At 36.7% G+C, this 21594-nt stretch overlaps 1 protein-coding gene across 1 annotated transcript in view; it reads left to right on the top strand.

Annotated features, from left to right (window-relative positions):
* The first annotated feature begins 1007 nt into the window (after positions 1-1007).
* Positions 1008-21594, top strand: part of SEL1L (SEL1L adaptor subunit of SYVN1 ubiquitin ligase) — a 46780-nt gene continuing 26193 nt past the window's right edge. Inside the window, exons 1-10 of the mRNA XM_007434313.4 lie at positions 1008-1207; positions 9619-9656; positions 10269-10488; positions 13321-13488; positions 14770-14875; positions 15788-15950; positions 18965-19018; positions 19107-19166; positions 19544-19625; positions 20669-20823. Coding sequence (XP_007434375.1) covers positions 1105-1207; positions 9619-9656; positions 10269-10488; positions 13321-13488; positions 14770-14875; positions 15788-15950; positions 18965-19018; positions 19107-19166; positions 19544-19625; positions 20669-20823 — 1149 coding nt within the window. The 5' untranslated portion in view covers positions 1008-1104. The remainder of the gene's footprint in view (positions 1208-9618; positions 9657-10268; positions 10489-13320; positions 13489-14769; positions 14876-15787; positions 15951-18964; positions 19019-19106; positions 19167-19543; positions 19626-20668; positions 20824-21594) is intronic.

The following is a 21594-nucleotide window of genomic DNA, read 5'->3' on the forward strand; positions in this document are numbered from 1 at the left end:
GCGTCACAAACGCCACCCATCTGCAGTGTAATCTATCTTTATCCCCTTCCCCCAATATTGCAAGCGGGATGGGATGCAGTTTATAAATCCTAGTGTCCTATTGCCGAAGATGGGGGGCGGGGGGGACTACACGCTGCGACACACTCACGGCTATGCTAAAATCTCTGATTTCTCCATTTCTTTGGGCTCCAAAAATAACGTTCAAAGAAATCAGAAATTCTTTCTCTGTACGCTGGAGATACTGTAAACGGCTTATCGTTACAACGTACAATTTTGTCCGTTGATTCGCGTTGTGAGCAACGTCATTCCTCGACACGGGTCCTGAAACCAAGATTTTGGAATTACTGTATTCCCTTTGCAATGCCTCCTGGTCGTTGTAGTTCTTTCGGCCGACTTCTCCATGCATACATACTGCGTTGCTTGGTGTCAGAGTGGGATTGGACTCTGCGAGAGCAAAGAGCTACGATATAAATGGGACATGCATTTCCGAATTGAGATTGTCGCATACGGGGTAAAAGCGGAGCAACCAAAGACATCTACACCGATATGTCTCAACCTCAGCAGCTTTAAGACGTGTGAACTTCAACTCCCAGAATTCCCCAGTCTTAAAGTAGCTGAGGTTGAGACACACTGATCTACACAGAAGTATCACTCTCTTTCATTGCAAAATAATATTTGGAAAATAAAACTTAAATTCCAACAGACTCCCCCGTGTGGAAGTCCTTACACCCTGTAACACGCGACGAAAAGCGACGGCTCTTTTCCCTCCTTTTCTACCCCGCTTATAGCTCCGTGGGAACCAGAGCTCAGAACAACCTTTAGCTGGTCGCCCGCCTCTCCGGGTTGATTGGCCGCGAGAATGACATTGACGCGTCGCTCCGCCATTGGCATCGGCGCCTTCTCGGCCAATTCGGAGAGGCCATGTCAGAAAACAAGGGAACCAATGAAAACTGGTCGTCTCCAACGTCAAGCAGCTATTGGAAGCGCCGGAGGTGTGCTCTGATTGGCCGCCGTGCGGCTGCGGGGCGGGGAGCGGGGGTCCACTCTCCCGGTTTTCTCGGAGCGCCGCGGCGGAGTCGGTTTCGCCGAGTCGCCTCCAGCGGGATGGGTCTCGTCACGCGGGCCGGACTGCGGTGGTTCCTCGCACGGGTGGCGGCCTTGTTGCTGCTGCTCCTGTTGCTAGCGGCGATCAGCTTGGCTACCGCTGGTCAGTAAGGGCGTTTCCGGTGGGCCTTGCTTGTCGGCGGGGGCCGAGTTTGGGAGGGAGACCCTCATTGAAAGGGTGGCGGCAGCCGGGTAGGGAACTTAGCAAAATGTCGAAGGCTGTCGGGGGCTAAGAGAGGCGGAGAATCGAGAACCGGGTCTTCTGCAAGACAGTGTCAAGTGCGTTGGAATAAATAGTTGTTTTCGTGTTCCCTTTCTCCCCAACCTCCCGGAAGGGTAACCGTCGAAGATTGGTCTCTCCTTTCGCTTACGTTTATAACTTCTCGCTTCAGTACTACCACTAGTCACCCAATAATCCAGGGCGGAGAAATATCCTTATTAGTGTAAGCTTTCATATGGGCCCCTTCGTGCTTAAAGGCACTTGCTCTGCATACAGTGTGCAAGGCTAGACCTCGGGGTTCAGAGCAGAAAAGGACTGATTGTTCCCTCCCCCTTACCTGTTGTAAGGTCCTACTAGCAGCGTTTTCTAGAGCACAAGGGGGCATGGCCTGATAAACGAGGAGAGGAAGCGTGTGTGGATTTTACTAATGATTTTCTTCACTTCCCCCAATAACTGATGGTTATCGTACGTGGTTAATATATGGTTCTTATACTGACAGGTCTGTACATGTGTCCAAACAAATGCATAGATAATGTATACTTGTCACTTATTTGTTATATTTCTATCCCACCTTTCCTGTAAAAACTCAAAGGGATGACTATGAATTCCTTTTGCCCGTGCAGTCTTGTAAATATGATGTATGTCTACAGCTGAAGCCACTAATGCACATTGAAACATACTGTACCAGACAAATTTGTCTTTTTGCATCACAGGAAAGCCAGCTTTTCTTGATATTTCATTTTTTCCCCCAGGAATGCTACTTTATTATAATACGTTACATTAACAAAATATTGAAACCCTCTCCCAAACATTCACTGCCCTTTTATATATATTTATTATCTCTCCCTCCCTCCCTCCCTATATATATATATACTGTATATAATTTTTATTACAAAAGTAAAGGCAAATGCAAACTAAATTCAGAGAAAACAATATGGTTCCCATGAAAAGCTGTTTATTTTATTTAATTATTTCCAAAATCTTAAAGTAAAAGTCTCAATATTCCAAATTTGTCTGGACCTTTGATTCATTTATAACTTTCTTAGATCAAAATCTTATTTAGTTTTTTGCTGTTTATTTCCAATTCTTTAAGTTCTTAAACTTATGGTTAAATTTTCTTTTGTTCAAGAAGGAAGGTAAACTCGTCAGGTGGCTTTTCAAACTTGTCATTCCGAAGATCTCTAACAGCGTTAAGATAATTAAATAGGCAATTTCTGAAAGTAATTAGAAAGTGACATTAGCAAACTTAGTGTCCTTAAAAAGGCTATGCTGCAGCTGTGAGCATGATGGCTGTTCCTTTCATCTCCCAGCACTCAAACCTGTGGGAGACCACTGTCCTGCAGTCTCCTCACCAGGAGCAGCCATCTGGAGCACATGTGGGTTCTGAAGAACCACTCTACTCAATGGTTCTTTGGTCTTTGCCACAGTCATCTCTGCTCTTTCGGAGACATGTTTAGTTTGCCATGCCCCCCCCCCGCCTTTTTGTGATCTTTCTGTAGTCAAAGTAGATTTCTGTACCCTAGAATTCTATGCCTCTTGTCTGGCTGGCCAGGAAACTTGAGAAATCACGAGGTGCCAGATGGTGATGCTTATTGTTTGTGTGAAATATGTGAGCTCATTTCTGCAGTGTGGAATAGGAGCAAGTCAAAGAATATAAATGAATAAAATATAAATGAATAAAATAAGTTTAGCAAAGAAGTAAGTGTATAAGAATAACCGCAGCCAGGGAGGTTCATGGCGTTAATGGGTGGGGCAGTAATTTCTCAGCTGCATTGAGAAGATGTCTGGGAAAGTTGGTTGTCATATGAAAAGAAAAGTGCTGGAGATTGATAACTGAGATAGTGAATTCAGATAAGGGGCTTGACTGAAAGAGTAAAGCAGGTAACGCTACAGTTAAAAAGTTAACTGTCCCACTAGTAAATAAAATACAGTGCAGTGTTTCAATCAAAATGTTTACTAATTTCCCTGTTATCCACACCTAAAAACCAAGGGATCCAATCAGTTCAAATTCACAGACATAATCTTCAGAACTGTAATCATATTTCTTTATATTACTTAACCAAGGCTGAATGTATGATAGCATACAAGATTTCTTCCAGCAAAATGGCAGCATGACCTCTCATATTTAATGCTGGTTTATCTCTAGGCATCCTATTTTATATACATTGACTGAGAATTTCATGCTACAATTGTATGAGTATTTGTCTAGAAATAAATCCTATTGAATATAATACTTGTTTGGCTGTCACAACATACAGAATTGTATTAGAAAAAAGTAATATCTTACTTGATGTCCATAGCCTTGTCATGTTATCCTCTCTTTCACTTGTTTAAAGGGTAGCTTTGCTGTGAAGAGTGTTGCAAAAGTCTTTCACATAAAACATGGGCAGAACAGTGCCAAAGATGAATGCTTTATCTGAGGCTCATTGACAGGATGCAGTTTTATCCAGTTGTGTCTCTTATGTGGTGACTGTATCCAGAAGCCTGAAAGCATTTTTCATAATATATCAGCTGTCAGGAAAAGGCTTTGAGTACTAATCACATGTAAAGATATGGTTTGGTTTTTTGTTTAAATCTAACTAGACATTTGTATTTTTCCCAGAGGTATTTTTTAGAGTACCCAGCTTTGTGAACCAAAGGAAACAGTTATTCAAGATTGCTAATTTTTAATTGGCAATATATTTCTATAGTGATCACCCTGTTTCTATTCTTTTCAAATAACCAAGACACTAAATACTTTTTTGAAATCCTCTTCTAGAACAAAGATTTTGAGGTAAACTAAAATTTGGAGTTGGTGTATAACCATTAACTTTGGCCTGATGATAATATTTGCATTTAACGTTTTGTCCTTTATTACTATTACTGTGAAAGGCTATGTTTAATGGTAAATTATCAAAAGTATGTTCAATTTTTTTTATCATCGTTTGCTCTAAAAGTTACAATTCAGTTCAATTATGTTTACTGTCATCCTTGCATTTCTTCAGTGTGCTATATGTTTTGCAATATTTGTTATAAATATGCAGGACATTTGTTTTCTCCAAATGGGACTAGATTACTTCAAGATCATTGGCTCTACTTTAGGAATAGGTCCTTGCCATCCTTATTATCATTGCAATGGAAAATATCTCTGGGCTCATGGGTATACAGAACCATAAGGTTCCTATTCCAGACTGACTAGATTCCTGAAGATTAGCCTGACTTCAGCACTGAGGATATAATGCAGTATTTTGTGGTAGATACCACTTAATTTTTTGTTGTTGTTGTTCTGGAAGGGTGGCTTAGTTTGCAATGAGTAGGCTGTGCACATCATGAAACAACACATTATATTGCATTCAAACTGTTTAAATCCTGGATGGAGTATATGAACCATTGAGGCAGCCTTCTGTTATCTTGATGCCCTGCAGATTTGTAAGCTTCAACTTTAGAATTAGCCAACAAGTCCCAGAATCAGGCATACTGCAGAATTTTAGAAGTTGTGAATCTGATCATTCTGCTTCTCCCTCCTCCTCCTCCTAATGCTGCTTAGATTTACATCTTGCTTTTCCTTTCCTTCTGGAAGATCAAGATGGCACATGTAGGATTCAGTCCTCCAGTTTTTACCACAATGGCCTTGTGGGGCAGGTTTAAAGATTGTGATTGGCCCAAAGTCAGTCAGTGGGCTTCCATTGCTGGGAGTAGATTTGAATCCAAGTCCTAGTCCAACATGTTAACCACCATGATATGCCACATTAGCTGGAGGGCAACCAAGTTAGGAAAGGCTTCTCCAAAACTTGCTGAAAATTATATTCTTGATAGTTAAAAAAAAATACAAAGTATTTAATCCATGCTGATTATATTAGGGTTTTTTCTTCTTTTTCTTTCTGCTTTTTTTCTCCTGCAATAACTAAACATTATTTGCAGTTTCTGGGTTGTTCCTGGATTAATATGCTACCTGATACTTTCTAGAAAATGTACCTATGAATGTTTTTGTTTGTTTGCTTTAATCTAGCTGATGGATTTGCAGAAATTACTACAGGTGGCCCTTTTGAATTGTGGTCCCATTATCTGCAGTTTCACATATCTACCATGGCTAAATAGAGGCGAGACCTCAGTGTACAGTGCACAGAAAGTTTTTTTTTTGGCATATCTTTGCTTTTGAACATGGGTTTTTGTTTGTTTTTGTTAGTTGTTGCATGTACCAACTTTTGTGCATGAGAAAGTTATATATTTTACACACACACACACACACACACACACACACACACATATATATATATATATATATATATATATATGGATTGGGTTTATCTGCATAGTATACTTTTATTTAGTCACAACAGATATTGGTAGGTCAGCTCTGGCACAAGGCTCATTATAGCAACCAGCCACCTTGGTTGGAGGAGCCTGCTGAGCTGGTTATGGAGAAATTTTGCCTGATCAGTCCACAGTCAGCATTAGCATCCAGCAGTGCAACTGAGAGGCCATTTTAGCAAGATTATGAAGAAACACTTAGAGCAGAAGAGCCAGAAGAATCAAATGGCATGAGTGGGAAGGCCACAAGGAAGTCACTTAGAGCTTGTGACTGGGTTGACCCTACCAGATCCATCATGACCAAGTGGGGAGAAGAAGGAATAAACATCAATACATTGCACAGAAAATCACTATTGAAGAACTTCTAATGGGAGGAAGAGAATGACCGTAGGCTTTGGACTTAACTTTTCATAGACTCAGGGTCTTGTAACTCGCAATTTTATTTTCTGTGGCTTTATGCTGGAATGGAACCATTATGAATAATGAGAGTCACCTGTATTCATCTTTTGCTAACTCTAGGTTTTCATATTAGAAAAACAGTTCACTTAATTGATATTGAATTGTTAATAATCCTTATGATTTTTCTCATGGGAATCAATAATTAACATCTGTTCATGTTTTTAATATACAATCAGAGTAAGCTTTCAAGAAACCAAACCTGAATGTTTATCACAACAGGGTTTCTAGTATTTAAAATATACTTATTTTTTGTTGAGCATCTGAAATATTTATCTATTATCTAAGGTAAGAGTTCTCTGTTGGAATTTTTATTCTACAAAATCATTACCAGCTGAAAAGGAAAAGACAACTAAACAAACAGAACCTGTTTTCTTTATGATACATTGCTTTGGAAAGAACATCTTATCTGCTGACAGTCAACAGTGTGTTTGCCTGCAACTTAATATAGAGCTTGTTCCTTCAGAGAGATGTTAACATGATGCAATGAGAATGAAATACACACAGCTTGCTTCACTTTAAAGATACAAATTATTTCAATACATTTGTTGGTTTGATAGTTTAGTGGGTTTAGATTAAAGTAATAGCCTGTTGCACACATAATGCTAAGGCAAACAGAAACCTCATTGTTATTTATTTGTGATGTGTGAAGGTGACCACTAAAAATATGTGATGCTTATTAATGGTATCATCTGTGTTTTTTTTAATCCTGAATTGTTTTCAAGTGAAATAACTATTTTTTGATACTGATTAAAATGGTTTTCTCTTTATTATAAATGTTAAATGTACTTTTTTTTTCTGAGTAAAGTCAAACCAGAGTCTGTATTACTAGCCTACAAGTTTTATGAAGCATTTTCTTGGTTCTTGGACAGTAATTTCCAATCTGCTTTTCTGTATTAAGTAACATTGCCCAAAATTTGTTGTAATCATCATCAATCAAATCAAAACAATCAAATCTTTATTATGGTTAAAGACTAGAGGACAGTCAATTTAAAAAGCATAAAAAATAGATCAGAAAAATAATAAAAAGCTAAAAGATGTAAAATAGAAAGTATATACAGTGGTACCTCAGGTTACGAACGCCTCTGCTTACGAACTTTTCGGGTTACGACCAGCTCTGGCCGCAAAAATTTACCTCGGTTTGCGAACTCCGCCTCAGGGTACGAACCGGATCTGCGGCCATTTTCTGCCGTGACACACGGTCCGCGGCCATTTTCTGCCCATGCCACATGGTCCGTGGCCATTTTCCGCCCATGCCACGTGGTCCGCAGCCATTTTCCGCCCATGCCACATGGTCCACGGCCGTTTTTCCGCCCTGGTGCGCGGTCCGCAGCCGTTTTTCCACCCTTGATGTGTGGTCTGTGGACGCCGGAACTGATTAACGGTAATTACATTGAACCTTATGGGAAAATTTGCTTCGGGTTGCGAACAAATCGGGTTGCAACCAGAGTCACAGAATGGATTAAATTCGTAACCCGATGTACCACTGTATCTAAAAGGAATGTAAAAGAAAAAATATGAAAAGCTAGAAGATATATTAAAACAAAGTACTGTATATATAAAAAGAGTCTAAAAGAATCTAAAAGGAGGGATAGGAGCATTAGATGGATGTAGGGGAGCATAAAGGTTAGCATATGGCAGACTATATCAAATTACAGAGCTCTCTACTATGGTGAAGTAGATGCTCATTTAGACTAGTTTATAGTGCAGGTCATCATCTGACGAATTTTAATCGCTGCTGTGCAGAACCTGGCAACATTATATGTTGTAGCAGCAGGGGGGCGTAGAATTGTCCTGTGCACCCTGGATATTTATGCAGTAATGGTGAGATGAGGCTAGTACAAAGGTCTCTGTAATACAGCCATTGGAGAAGCACATGCTCTGTTGTTTCTGTGTCCAGAGTCACAGAGGCATTGTCTCTCTGGGTAAGGGATCTTCCTGATTCAGCTTTTCAAGGACAGCTGAGGGGAGGGCATGACATTGTGCCAGAGTAAAGGCTCTCCAGTGTTTAGGTACTTCGAGTTTAGTTAAGTATGCCATAGGGGAGGCAGAGTACCTGTTAAATTCACTGGCAATAAAGGTTGGGGACCTGGCTAGATCCAATTGGCCCTCTGTGTCTGCTTCACACTGTATAATGAGTGTTTTGGCCTGGTCATATCCCATGCTGAGTAGAAGACCTGGAGAGAAGCCCAAAGATGAGATTTTAGTTGCTACTGCCTGTTTCCATGTGGACTGAAAGTCATCCCTCATAGTTAATGGGGCAAGGCCAAGGGGAAAAAAGGATAGTCTTAGCCAATAGTTGAGTATGGTCACCCATACTCTAGCCTTTTATGAGGCCTGTCTCTAGTCTCAGGGTGGCATTAGAGACACATTTTGGGGCTTGGAGGGCCGATTAGAAATTTGGATTGTACAAGTTCTAATGGTGCAAAATTGGAGAAGGGGCTCAGCTGGTCACCATAAAGAAGTTGTGCTATTGCTTGGCTTCAAATAATTTGAATGCTGCAGGAATATAGTGGCCACCTCTTGTTTTGAGGAATTGGATGGCAGATGAGCTCCTCTGTGCATTTTCAGCAACTTAGTCCCCATGAAATTTTTGGAACGTTGCCTAAAGTTTTTTGCAGATTTTTTTCCTTTCAGTTGTAAACTTTGCTATATGAAAGTTCAATGTAATAAGACCTCCTGTCTCTGCTCCATTCAGTTCCTTCTTTTTGGCCCTTTTCATGTGTTAGAATATTTTCTTTTCTTATGATATCACTGCTGTTTCCTCTAAAGCATATTTCTCTCTACTGCCTCCTAAGGATTCTAGCTGATTCAAATATTTTGAAATAGATATAAATAGAAATAAATATCAGTCACATTGTTTTTGGAATGTGTTTCTGCTTGATGATTATTCAAAAGAATAATTAACTAAAAAATAAGTAAACTCAAATCTTATAGGGAAAGAAAGAAAATTACAATATATTCTACAGTTCTTCAGCATATTGAATAATTTGGAAATAACTGGTTGGATTAGATTGAGCAGGTCATCTTAAAGCTGTATGTTATTTACATACTTCTGGTTAATTCCAGATTGTCTTTTGCAAATGTAAGGATTTCTTTCTTTAATAAAACAATTCAATATTTTCTGCTCCATTTGCCACACTATTCTAGATAGTCCTCTGATCTGCCTGCATAGCTATTTAGTTGGTTGTGAAGGGAAGAAGTAATAAGAAAAATATCTATCACTCTTTCTTTCATTCATTAAAGACAACCTTTGCTTTATAACCCCTCCTGATTTTGATTATTGCTTTGCAAATAAGCTATGAAGTACACTTATACATTTATTTATTGGGGGATACGTATATATGTATCTCCAATACATCATTGTAGGGTATTGGGTGTATAACACATTTATTCATGAAGTAATTTATGCTGAGGACATAAATGCAGGTTAATATTTGCACATTCTTAAACAGCAGATCAATTTGGAGACTAAATTAATGTCACTTGATAAGAACTTGATTTATTCACATATTTTGCTGTTAAAATCATCCTGTTTAATTTTGCAGATGAAGATGTTGCTCAAGAGGAGTCCTTTGAATCAAAGGTGACTAGTCTTTTGTCTGTGATTCCTTTCTTATAGTTGAGAACTGCTATGAATTTTTGAATTAATGAGTGTGATGCTATATATAATTCCCATAAAAAATTATTTACTCAAGTATTATGGATGAATGAAAGCTTAAATAATTGAGGGAAATTTATTTTTATTTCAGCAATTCTCTATTATTTTGAAATAGCTTAGATTATTTGATTATTTCCACATAGGCCATTTCAGGGTTGAAATGGGAAATATTTGCACCTAATTTCCAACAACTCTGTTCATTAGCTGTATTGGCTGAAGCTGGTGGAAGTTATAGTTCAGCAACATTTAGTGGGATATAGTGAAAGATGGGTTGTTGGGAGTAGAGAATAGACATACTTTTAAAACAAAAAGCAGATCCTGGAAGAAAATGTGACAAATTGGAATCTGTATAGGTTACATCTTCAGAGCAAAATAATTTATAAATCCTAAAAGTTCTTCTGGTGTCTTTTGACTTCTTGCATGCAGCTGTTCTAAAATAAAAACTCCAGCTTTGCTATATTTCATGACAAAAACGTTATTATACATATAAGGGTAATTAAATCGTCTGTTTCTTTTTTCCTCCTATTTATTTTGTAGTCAACCTTGCCTTCTGAAGAACAAGTGAAGGACCATTCAGCCCAAGTGGTAGCAGGTCAGATCTTTATTGATTCTGAGGATCCAGAGGCTGTAGCTGAAGATGGAGATAACTTTGGGAATCAAGAAGAGGACAGGGAAAGGACTTTGGAGAATTTAAGATCTTTAGAACTGTCTGCCTTATTAAATAAAGACTTGGAAGAAGTAGAAGCAGAAAAAACAGGTGATTTTATGGGTGATTCATGTCCTTCATTTGCAGATCTTAAGCAGTTTTGTGTATACTTTTTAGATGAGATTGGTAAGAGCTTGGGGAAAACATTCTCACTTTCTTAGAGAATTTGGTAAAACTGTAGTTGTCAGAGTGAATCAGAGGCCTCATATTCCCTCCCTCTTGTGTGAATTTTGCTCTTTTTTCAACATAAATTGTCATAAAACAATACTAACATTATACTATTTATCTGTAAGTGATTATTAAATATATAACTTGCTTAGAACTATTCAACAATATGTCCCAATTAAATCTTGCAAATTTCTGTGGGGAAGTGGCAGTAAAAAAAGCATCATGTAAGCTGCTGATCTTGTCTGCAGGAGTCTTAAATAAATAGGTACAGTATTTTGAAATGTAAGTAGTAATGGAGAAAATGCTACTACTATGCAAATATAACATTTTAATGCAAAAAGAATAGTTAGAACTATAGGAATTACTTTTGAGTGTATTTGTTTAAAAAAAAGGCGCCTGCATGAGATTCCAGATATGTTCTCACACGTTTCTAAGTTGTTTCTCTGAATGTTATGTGGTAAAGATCAGATATAATGTATTTACAAAAATATAGTGAAAATCTCTAATGTTTAGTGTTTCTTTAAAACTGCATTATTTAAGCAGTTTGTCCTAAATTCTGTCCCACAGCTTTTTTTAATTTGATGCCACCTTCTTAGGACATGATGGAAATGCAAAAATGTATTAAGGTGTACCCATGAATCAGTAGAATGGATTTTGCTGGTGAAATGGATTCTCTACCTTTCCCATATCTCCCCCACCCTACCCCCACTAATGTACTCATGTGATTTTAATAGAGTTACACAGATAATCAGACTTTTCATCTGAAAATGCTTCTGACTGTAGTTTGAATTTTGGCATTCTTCTTTACTTGCAAGAATACTTGTTCTGCTAGAACTACATATTTGAAGTAGTGTAATGTTTCAGCTGCAGACATTGGCATAGGAAGAATAGTGTTGGTAAATCTCTTCAATATCAATTAAAAAATCATAGCTTACATTCTGTGGTTTTAGCTAGCTTGACTGACTTTAGTCACTAAATGCTGACAAAGTTGTTAACCCCTGTTTGCATCTTGTTTCCAATTCTCAGATCCCAATTTTGAAACAGATTTTAGATGGTGATGCTACAGAAACCTAGTATAAGTGCCTGCATTCATCACAATGCCGTAGAAACAGATTCTTCGTCAAAGCAAGATTGCCAAAGAAAATTCTCAGATATTTAAAGATTAGTCAGTATTTATGAGAACTTGGACTTAAGGATAGGAAGCCACATGCATATTTGTTTATTAATTACATTGAAAACAAGGCTATGCACAAAATGGAACTGTGTTCTAGAAGTTCTACAAGGCTGTTTTGGGTCAGTCATGGTTCAGCAGCAGGATGTGAGCTTTTAGAATGTTTGTCTACAACTTTGGGAATAAAACCTTAATTCTGAATTAGTTTGCATGACTGCATACTTAACTTTCCTAACAGGTTGTCTGAAAAGACAGCTATCCCATTCACTTGCACAGGAATTAATAGTAGTAAATAGATGGGGGTGGGGGGTTCCAGAATATTAATCTAGAAAAATATGGTGAGAAACATAAATCCGATTAGGAATTGTAAAAAGTATTTTAAAAGAAACAAGCAGTATTGTCTTTCATTCATGGTATCTTGTCTGTTTCAGTGCAGTATATCTTTGTATTTTATATGTCGATTAGAATTCTTTTTACATCTGAATTCATACATAATTCTAAATCATAAAGTGAATTATTTTGAATCTTACTTTGTATGAATCAGTCATTCATTGTAGCTTATTTGGGGCTTAGTGCAGTGCATAACCCCAGTCACATTGTATACAGAAGGATACACGTAAGCTATTATTACATTTGGTTACTATATAAGTTTTATTTAAATATAAGCAGATACCATTGTGATAGATTAAACATTTGCAATTTGAAATGTCCCAGTGCCTTTTTTAAGAAGAGAGACTTTGAAAAATTAAGGCAGGGAACAACTGAAATTGCTAAATCATTATGAAACTTTTCACACATCTAATTATAACACTGAAAGAGAGCTTGCTTGATGCCATGTATCATAGATACAGCACATGCTGTCTGACTTTTCAGTTCTCTTCAAATGCCACATCAAGTTGCATTTCCTGATTTTATGTAAATTTCATAATTGCATTGCACCTGAAAGAGATCATATTCTGCAAAAGCCCTAACCTATTTTTAATTTAGGTTAAGGACTATAACAGTAAATTGTTGCAGAAATATTGCAGCATTAAAATGGACTTGCATACTATATCATCAGATGTAATCAGATTCCACCTTAAATAATTGAATTTAATTGCAGATTTTATTTTCTCATAATTGTTTAGGTTTTATGATTGCCATGTTGGTTTTCAGCTGTACAGTGTTGATATTGAGAAGTATGTGCCTTTTACAGAGAAAATACTCAAAGTTGTCATGAGTAGATTATCACCCAGTGGCAGGTAGATATGCCGGAGATAATGTTTCATGAATGTGGTCCTGTTGCAGAGAGTTTTCTGATTGGCAAAATTTTTGATAATGTGATTCTGTTACCTGCTATAATTTCTTGACCTTCTTGAATTTGAGTATCTGTTGTCAAAATGTCTATAAACTTCCTTTTTAATAAGAGAAAGCTAAAAAAGGCCACAGGATATATTTAACACAGGAAAGCAGCAAGAAATAAAATTACATTCAAATTTAGCAACAGTTGGTGACTTTGAAGGTATGATAACCTCCTTTCATGTGGGTTTTTTTTTTTTTTTTAGTTTTGACAGCAATTGGAGGAACTGCAGATGGTGAGGCATGTCACTTCCCCTTTCTCTTTCTGGAGAAGGAATATTCAGAATGTACTGCAGATGGGAGGGAAGATGGAAGACTATGGTGTGCAACAACGTATGACTACAAGAGTGATAAAAAATGGGGCTTTTGTGAAAGTAAGTATGGCAGCTTTCCTAAGAATTCAGTTTTCAGACTTCATGAATTTAAATTAATGGGGGTCACTTAGTAAGGGGCAGATACAGATGAAACTGAAAAATTACGTTTGTGCTTCTGATAAAGGGATTTAAAGGGTCCATTGTCATAGAGATTCTGTGAACTATCAGTGTGGGAGCTGTTGCCAATACAACAACTGCTTGCAAGAAGATCTCTCAAAGATGTTTGCCAGGACACCACAAACTTACCTTCTATATTTTTGCAGTAGTTAAATTAAATAGCTGAATGAAACTATTCTTTTCCTTTCTTTAGCATACTGTTGTACATGTGGTTGTTAACTCACCACTCAGTTTTTACTTTTTTTTATTTTTTAGAACTTTCAATATGTTACTAAGAAGAGCTTGGTTTATTAGACCAGAACTTAGAATTAAAGTTCTGATATTGGCACTTAATACAATGTATTACTGCTCTAGAAAAAAATATATATCAGTGTAAGGCTAATTTGAATATTTTCTCCACATCCTTACAAAACTTTGGAAACTATGGGAGAATAATCCTGAATAAACAATAAATATAAATAAAGATCCCTTCTTTACTCTGTTCATTACTTCAACTGTCAATTCAGCTTTTCACTTAAAATAATCATATTATCTGGAGCAATAAATTTTCCTTGTTGAAATACAAATCTCCCTGATCACTGATGGCATTTCTATCAACAGAATTAATAGAAGCTTCATTTTCATCTATTTTAATTCTAGAAATGTAGCAGGTATACAATCTGTTAACTTTTGAAACTTGTCAAGTGTAACGTTTCATGAAATATTGTGCTTTCTATGCAAAACATGGTTTGAGTGTAAAATAGGATGCTTTTGGCCTTGGGGAGCATTATGCTTTGAAAATGTCCCAAACAGCGCATTTGAAAAAAAGGAGGAGAAAGGATGTTTCATGAAATTTTACTCTGAAAATACTATAAAATGCTTTGTACATCCCTAGTAACTGACTATCAATGCTGTTTAAAAAAAAATAAATCATCAAATGCAATAAAATCTGTTCTAAGAACACTACCAAAATATGACCAGATATACTTTGGATTTTTTAAATATATGATTAGGGTTTTTTTCTTTTCAGAGTCGTTAGTCATTTGATTGCCACAGTATAAGAATGGCAAAGCACAATAGTTTGTTAAACAAAAGAGCCTCAAATAGGTGCTCTCAGAATAAGACGAGCAGCGTCTTAGTGATAGGAGTATTAATTAGCCTTTCTTATCCTCTTCTTTTTATTAGCTGAAGAGGAGTTTCATAAGAGAAGACAAATGCAAGAAGCAGAAGATGTTTACCAAACGGGGATGAAAATCCTTAATGAGAGCAGCAAAAAGGCCCAGAAGAAAGAGTGAGTTGTCATCTTTGTGCAGATCTAATCTCCTGGATAGAAGGACATCAGTAGCCTTTAATAATGACATCTGTATATCAGTTTTTCCCAGTGTCTTATTCTCCAAATTGAATTGGATTACAAATCCTGGGGGGCACTAGGATCAACCCAGCAAACTCAGAGCCCTGATACATGCAGTGACTGTGGATCCTCTAAAGTGCTCCAAGGTTCTTCTACAATACATGGCTTCTCAGATAAATATTACCTGTTACGTTACAACAAGGCAGAGGTAGACAGGTTGCTTATATGCTTCTAGCCTATTTTTGTGAACCCTGAAGCTCCCAAGTGCGCACACTAGTGTGGTGTGGGTTTTTCCCCTTAATTATTGACTAAAATCTTGAGGTTTGGTAGGCTCAAAGCACATCTTTTTTTCATAAGCCCTCCCCCCCCAAACTATCTGGAAAAAAATGTTCCCAACATTTCAGTCCACCCCTAGCAGTAAAAATTAATAATGTTTGGCTTAATTCTTTTTGTATTATTTAAAGTATATGAGGCCATGCATTTCAGTTATGAAGTGGAAATACATTAACATTTTATACTGCATATCACATGATGGGAAGCTCACTAACTTTTAGGGAAGAGATTTGAGGTCTGCCGAAACGTTGGGTGTAGTTCCCAGAAACTTCCAAAAGTTTTCAGCAAGTTGTATTTTTAGTGAGATAATAGGTGAACATTATTAAATACATAACTAGAGAATAATCTTATTCATTGTAAATGTTAATAAAATGAAGTCAGATTTGGGTTTTATGGTCACACCCATTCAGAGGCCACCTGCAGCCATCAACTGGAGAATTTGCACACCATCTGTGCATGCATTTCTAGAACAGCATTTATGTTCAAAGGAACAACAATATGCATTTTTTTTTCTTTAAGAGCTTATCAGTATCTTTTGAGAGCTGCTGACATGAATCATACTAAGGCAATGGAAAAAGTGTCTTATGCATTATTGTTTGGTGACTACTTGAAGCAAAATATTCAATCAGCTAAAGAATTGTTTGAGAAACTGACTGAGGAAGGATCTCCTAAAGGTCAAACAGTATGTATAACTTTTTCTCGTAGCATGAAATTTTGTAGAGTTTCCTTTAATTTACATTGTATGGTTTATCCAATCAAGAATGACTATACTATTCTTGTTCTTAGGTGCTTATAGGATGTGTTCTGTCATGGCTGATAAAAGATTTGATTGCTTATTTGGTATTATCCAAAATGGTGTGTTCATGTTGGCTGTACAGTACGTGGAGATCTTGCTTAATCTGAGAAGGTTTTATTTTATTATTGTTTTAATATACAAACAAGAGAACAACAAACAGGAAGAAAAATAAGGAAACAACAGAAACATATATGACATATCATTCAACACAGTTTTTAAATGTATCATTAAACCTTGACCACAAGAAATAATACTGGTCGGTCTTTCCATTACATTGATAGAGAACCATTTAGTAAGTAGAAAACAAACACATATTGACAATCCAAGATGATAAATCTGGCCTTGCATTGTTTTTCCAAAACAGAAGAGTAACTTCTGTTTTGCCCCCATGGTCAGTAGATCTATCATTCTTATTGTGATAAGTCCCAAGATTTTTGTATATAGCTAAAAAGTGTGCTCACATTTTAAACCATATTCATCTATATAAAATCTTATTAATTTACAGGTATTAAATCAAAAGGAACAATAAGGAAACAAACTAATTTCTTATGAATAAGTGCCTCCTCATCTTTTTTATAATTCCAAAGTAGTGAGATTGATAGCCATCCCCTTTTAAACATTCGCTATTTTCAGTAAACATTTTAAAAGTTGCATTGTTCTTATCTTAAGAGCATACTAAATTGACTCTATTATTTAAAGTTGTTAGACATTGATCTGTTAATATGGGATATTCGAACCCTTTATTCAAGAATTATAGCAAAAAAACTAATATTAGCCTTGCAGTATGCTTTATTAAAAAAAATACTGTAGATTTAAAATCATTCAAAACACATTCTAATAGAATATTGGCAATAATTTTGGAGTTTCAGATATTGCTAATGCGTCTGAATAAAACTGAAATCACGAATTGTTTTAATTGAATATACTGTCATTTCACAATTTTAGACAATTCAGATTCTTTTTGCAATAGTTCAAGTAGTTTAGTTCAAACTTTATTGCAATAAGCTAATTAAAATATTAACAAATGTTCAGTAATTTGTTAAAGATTACCTGCAATTTTCAAATTGGTTTGTCCCAGAGTATAAATTTGACTGTGAAAAAAGGTGTGTAATGACACTTGTGTCCAAACATTTTCCAAAAGTATCTTGCAATTTAAGTCAGCTGTGCAAGGTAAGAAGTTCCATGTTTGTTTGTTTGTTTGTTCCAGATGCTTATATACTACACAAATCATTTTGACTTTAAGCATCTCATAAGCAGCAAACTACAAACACAAAAACAGTGTAATAATAATAGAAAGTGATCAGAATGTAACTGTGTAATTAAGTAATCATAATCATGGCATAGGCCCTGGTTACTTGAGGAACCGCCTATGACCCATAGCATCTGCCCCAACAATTCCATCCTACAGAGTTGTAGCAGTGCCTGCCCTCTGGAATGAGCTTCCTACTGAGGGCCCCCACTTTGCTATTGTTTAGAAGAGCTGTGAAGATCAGGTTCTTCACCCAGGCCTTTGGCATACACGTTTAATAAATTATCATCATCATCATCATCATCATCTCATAAAACATAGCCTCATATATCTTCAGGTAAAATCCTTATAACACACTCAGGTATCCCTAACCACTCGTGTCTATGTTTTAAATTCATGCTGGAAAAGCTATGTTTTTTTTAAGTTTCCTGAATATTAAAAGTGCAGGTGCAGAGCTTACATTGTGGGAGGGCATTTTACAGGAGGGGAGCTCCTGCAGTAAATGCTTGCCTCCAAGTCCCATCTTGTTGGGGACTGTCAGCATTCTCTACAAGCGCCTTTTGGGTGGGCAGATTTTATTTGGAGTATGTGGTCTTGCAGATAACTGCCCCTTAAGTACTCTATCCTACTGCCTGTTTTTATAGTGTTTATTAAAATTTGCAGTGATATTGTAAAGATTTCAGTGACTTTTTTCAGCAAAGTTATAATACCCCAATATACCTGTTAGATTAGAGCAGTGTATAAGCACCACTAAATAAAAAATGAAAATTATTCATGAGGGAGGATAGTGTATAAAGAATGATTTTGTGTCAAATTTTCTGCACCTGGGTCAAAATAAAACCCAGCATACAGCTTTCTGTGGTCTTTATTTTAAAAACTACAGAAATGAACTCTGTGGCATTTGTTACATAGTTCTCCTCCATCCGTAAGCCTATTTTTAATCCACGGGCAAATACAGAAATAACATTATCCATAGCAGATTTTATATCTCAGTGGTACTGTTCTGTATTCAAACTGGTTTAAATGTGTAATGCAGCTAATTTATTTATTTTTTAATTTAGCATTTTCAGTTAGCCATAAATTATAATGTAGGATTTAGCATTCTCTGTCAAGCAACCCAATTCTGGCTTATTCAACAAGCCATAGTTAAGCAAGCCATGGCTTAAGTAAGTATGTGACCAATTACTATTGTGAAGTTTGGTTCTAGTTCACTTGCTGTACTATGAATGATATGTTCTTTTGATGTTAAGCTATGTCCATGCTGTTATGTTCAGCTATATGCCACTAGTTTATAAGTTGGAATTGTCTTTAATGATAAAAAAGCAGGCTATAAAATTTATGAATAAGTTGGCAGTATCTCCTAGTATGAAAATAAGGTAGGCAATATTTTAAAATCATTTTTATTTACAAAGATGCATATTATTAAAAAAAGTTTTTTAAAAAAGCTGATGTCTCATTCCAGACATCACAGCTCACACACTATGCCTAAAAGGTCAGATAGAGTGGTTTACTGTGGACTGTGTAGTGCTACTAGTTCACCTTTCCTAAGGGTTGTCTAGATATAACACTGTTGTCTATTTAATTTGGATTCAGAAACCTTACCTAATCAAAGTAGCCTTGTAAAATGCCATTTTGTACATTCCCATTTCAGGCCCTTGGATTTCTATATGCTTCCGGCCTTGGTGTTGATTCCAGCCAGGCCAAGGTATGACAAAGCTGCTATCTTTTGTCCGTTTCTAGTTAATATACCATTGAAAACAATGCAGTTAATCGGATGTACTTTCTTTCTGTAGGCATTAGTTTATTATACTTTTGGGGCTCTTGGAGGAAATTTAATAGCACACATGATTTTGGTAAGTATAGTTTCCTTAACTATACAAGTGATTTAATAAAACAGCAAAATACTGATAGCATTCTTGCCTCTTAGGTTCTATGACTGTGTTTTGTACTTACTGAGAGTTTATCTCATTGAACACAGAGATTTGTCCTGAGGAGATAAATTTAGTATTATTAACTTGCTTTTAAAGAGGAATATTGTAATTGTAATTTTATGTGTTATGTTTTGGAATTGTTCTGTTTTGTTATTTTTACTGATTGCATTCCATCCTGAAGTTCATTGTTGTAGAACTGGTCGCCAATACTTCAGCAAAATCACCTTGCATCTGTCCTGAATAATTTCAGATAATAAGACAGTAGTATTTGTTTTATGACAGTAATTGCTTCTTTCCAGGGCTACCGGTACTGGGCTGGAATAGGTGTCCTTCAGAGCTGTGAATCTGCACTTACACATTACCGCCTAGTAGCCAACCATGGTATGTCTGTATGTATAGATGGATAGATAGATGGTATGTTTTCATTACCTAACTTATACACTAGAGACTTTTGTGTCACTAAGCTTGGAGTAGTTCATTCCCAATAGAAATGTGGTTGGTTGTATAGATTATATGATGGCTGGTGAACGGCTAATGCTAAAAGCAAACCTTGGAATCCAGTGTCTGTTTTCAACTGATATAACAGCTTTTGTTGTAGGATCTAGAAGGGACAACATTTCAGCATCCCTTGCATGGCGTAAATTTGCTCTGGAACATTGGGATATCTTGTAGCCCATTTGGGGAGAAATGGAAAAAATCTTAGCAAATAGAATTGTGCTATTATTTAATTTCCCATAAGAAATAATAGAAATACAAGCATACAGTGAATACCTTTTCTGTAGGTCAGGATTATCTTAATTAGATGTTTCAGGTTTACCTCTTATTTCTCCAATACAGGGTATTGTCCTTGCTTGTACTAATTGGTTCTGTTTAACCCTCTTGTCAGGAGAGTTGCTAATGGACCTAGTTGGCATCTCAAATATTTGTAAAAAGAAAAAAAAAATAGCAACCTAGAACCTCTTCATACTTATTAACTAGTTGTCCCATGGTGGTGTTGTGTCTCCCCCCCCCCCCCTTTTCTATAAATTTAACCTACAAAGCCCAGGATTAGAACATTTTTCTTTGTGGAAGGTATCCATAATTCGGAGGTAATCTTGGAGAGCTCCCAGTCTCTTAGAAAGGAATATCTCAATAGTACACTGCTCTATTTCTGTTACTTTTCATCTTGTAACAACTTCTGTATACTTTGCAGGTTCACTTGACACAGTGAAAGACATTTCAAGTTTGTTCATAAATATGTATGTGTCAGTTATTTAAAGGGCATTTAGAATAGGTGTAGGTTCCTTTTAGTTATTCAGTGGATGAAAAGTACTGTATTCACTAGCCCTTGAGCTGGCTGGAATGGTTCCTTATAAAAAATTTGGTCTTCCTGGCAATTATACAAGAATAAAATTAAATGTTTTTGCCCTGTTCTTTCTCTCTAGTGGCTAGTGATATCTCTCTGACAGGAGGCACGGTGGTTCAGAGAATTCGTCTGCCAGATGAAGTAGAAAATCCAGGAATGGCAAGTGGAATGTTGGAGGAAGATTTAATACAGTATTACCAGTTCTTAGCTGAAAAGGGAGATGTTCAAGCACAGGTAAATTAACTGCCAGACTGTGATGGGAAAAAGTAGAATTAGTTAGGGAGCTCCATTCAGAGTGCGTGAACAAGAGAGCAGACAGGAACACGGAATTTGGCCAGTTTTTGGGGTTGAATAGTTTCACTGAAGGAGACTTGTTTGACTAATTAGATAAAGCTATGTGTTGTTCTTTCAACTGAGTTGAGTTGTGTTTGCTTGCTTGCGTGCTTGTTTCTGAACTGTCTGAGGGGAGGGGCTTACAGTTGCAGCTGACTTACTGATTAGCTAGTTGGCAGAGGTACATTCTTCAACTTGCAGCTTAGTCTCAGATATTACTTTCTGGAAACAGAAGATATGGTTGGAAGTTTACAACCAGAGCAGTTAAACAGGAAGAGAGCAAAAATGGGAGTGCAAGGGAAGACAGTAGGGAGAAGCACACTGACTACCCACCTCCAGGGACTAAACATCAAGATGAATTTAATAACTTGGTGAAGACGCCAGAGCTCTGAAATAGGTCATATGGTTCCTAAGGAAGGATAACATGTTACCAACAATAACTAGTGTGAAGGTAGAAAGCCAACAGGTAAGAGGTTGGTTTCCTGTTCATTGCATAGAGCAGTGTTTCTCAACCTCAGCAACTTGAAGTCCACACATCTTCAAGTTTCTGAGGTTGAGAAACACTGGCGTAGAAGTTTAAATGTATGAACATATGCCTGTTCATAGGCATAGGCTTTTTTGTTGCAAGGTACTCTTGGCTCTTAGCAAACAAGTTTGTTCCCTTGAAATCAA

Source organism: Python bivittatus, unplaced genomic scaffold (assembly GCF_059951505.1).
Source record: "Python bivittatus isolate LINGU-HERP-01145 unplaced genomic scaffold, Pbiv_v1 ctg000480_np1212, whole genome shotgun sequence".
Lineage (NCBI taxonomy): Eukaryota > Metazoa > Chordata > Lepidosauria > Squamata > Pythonidae > Python > Python bivittatus.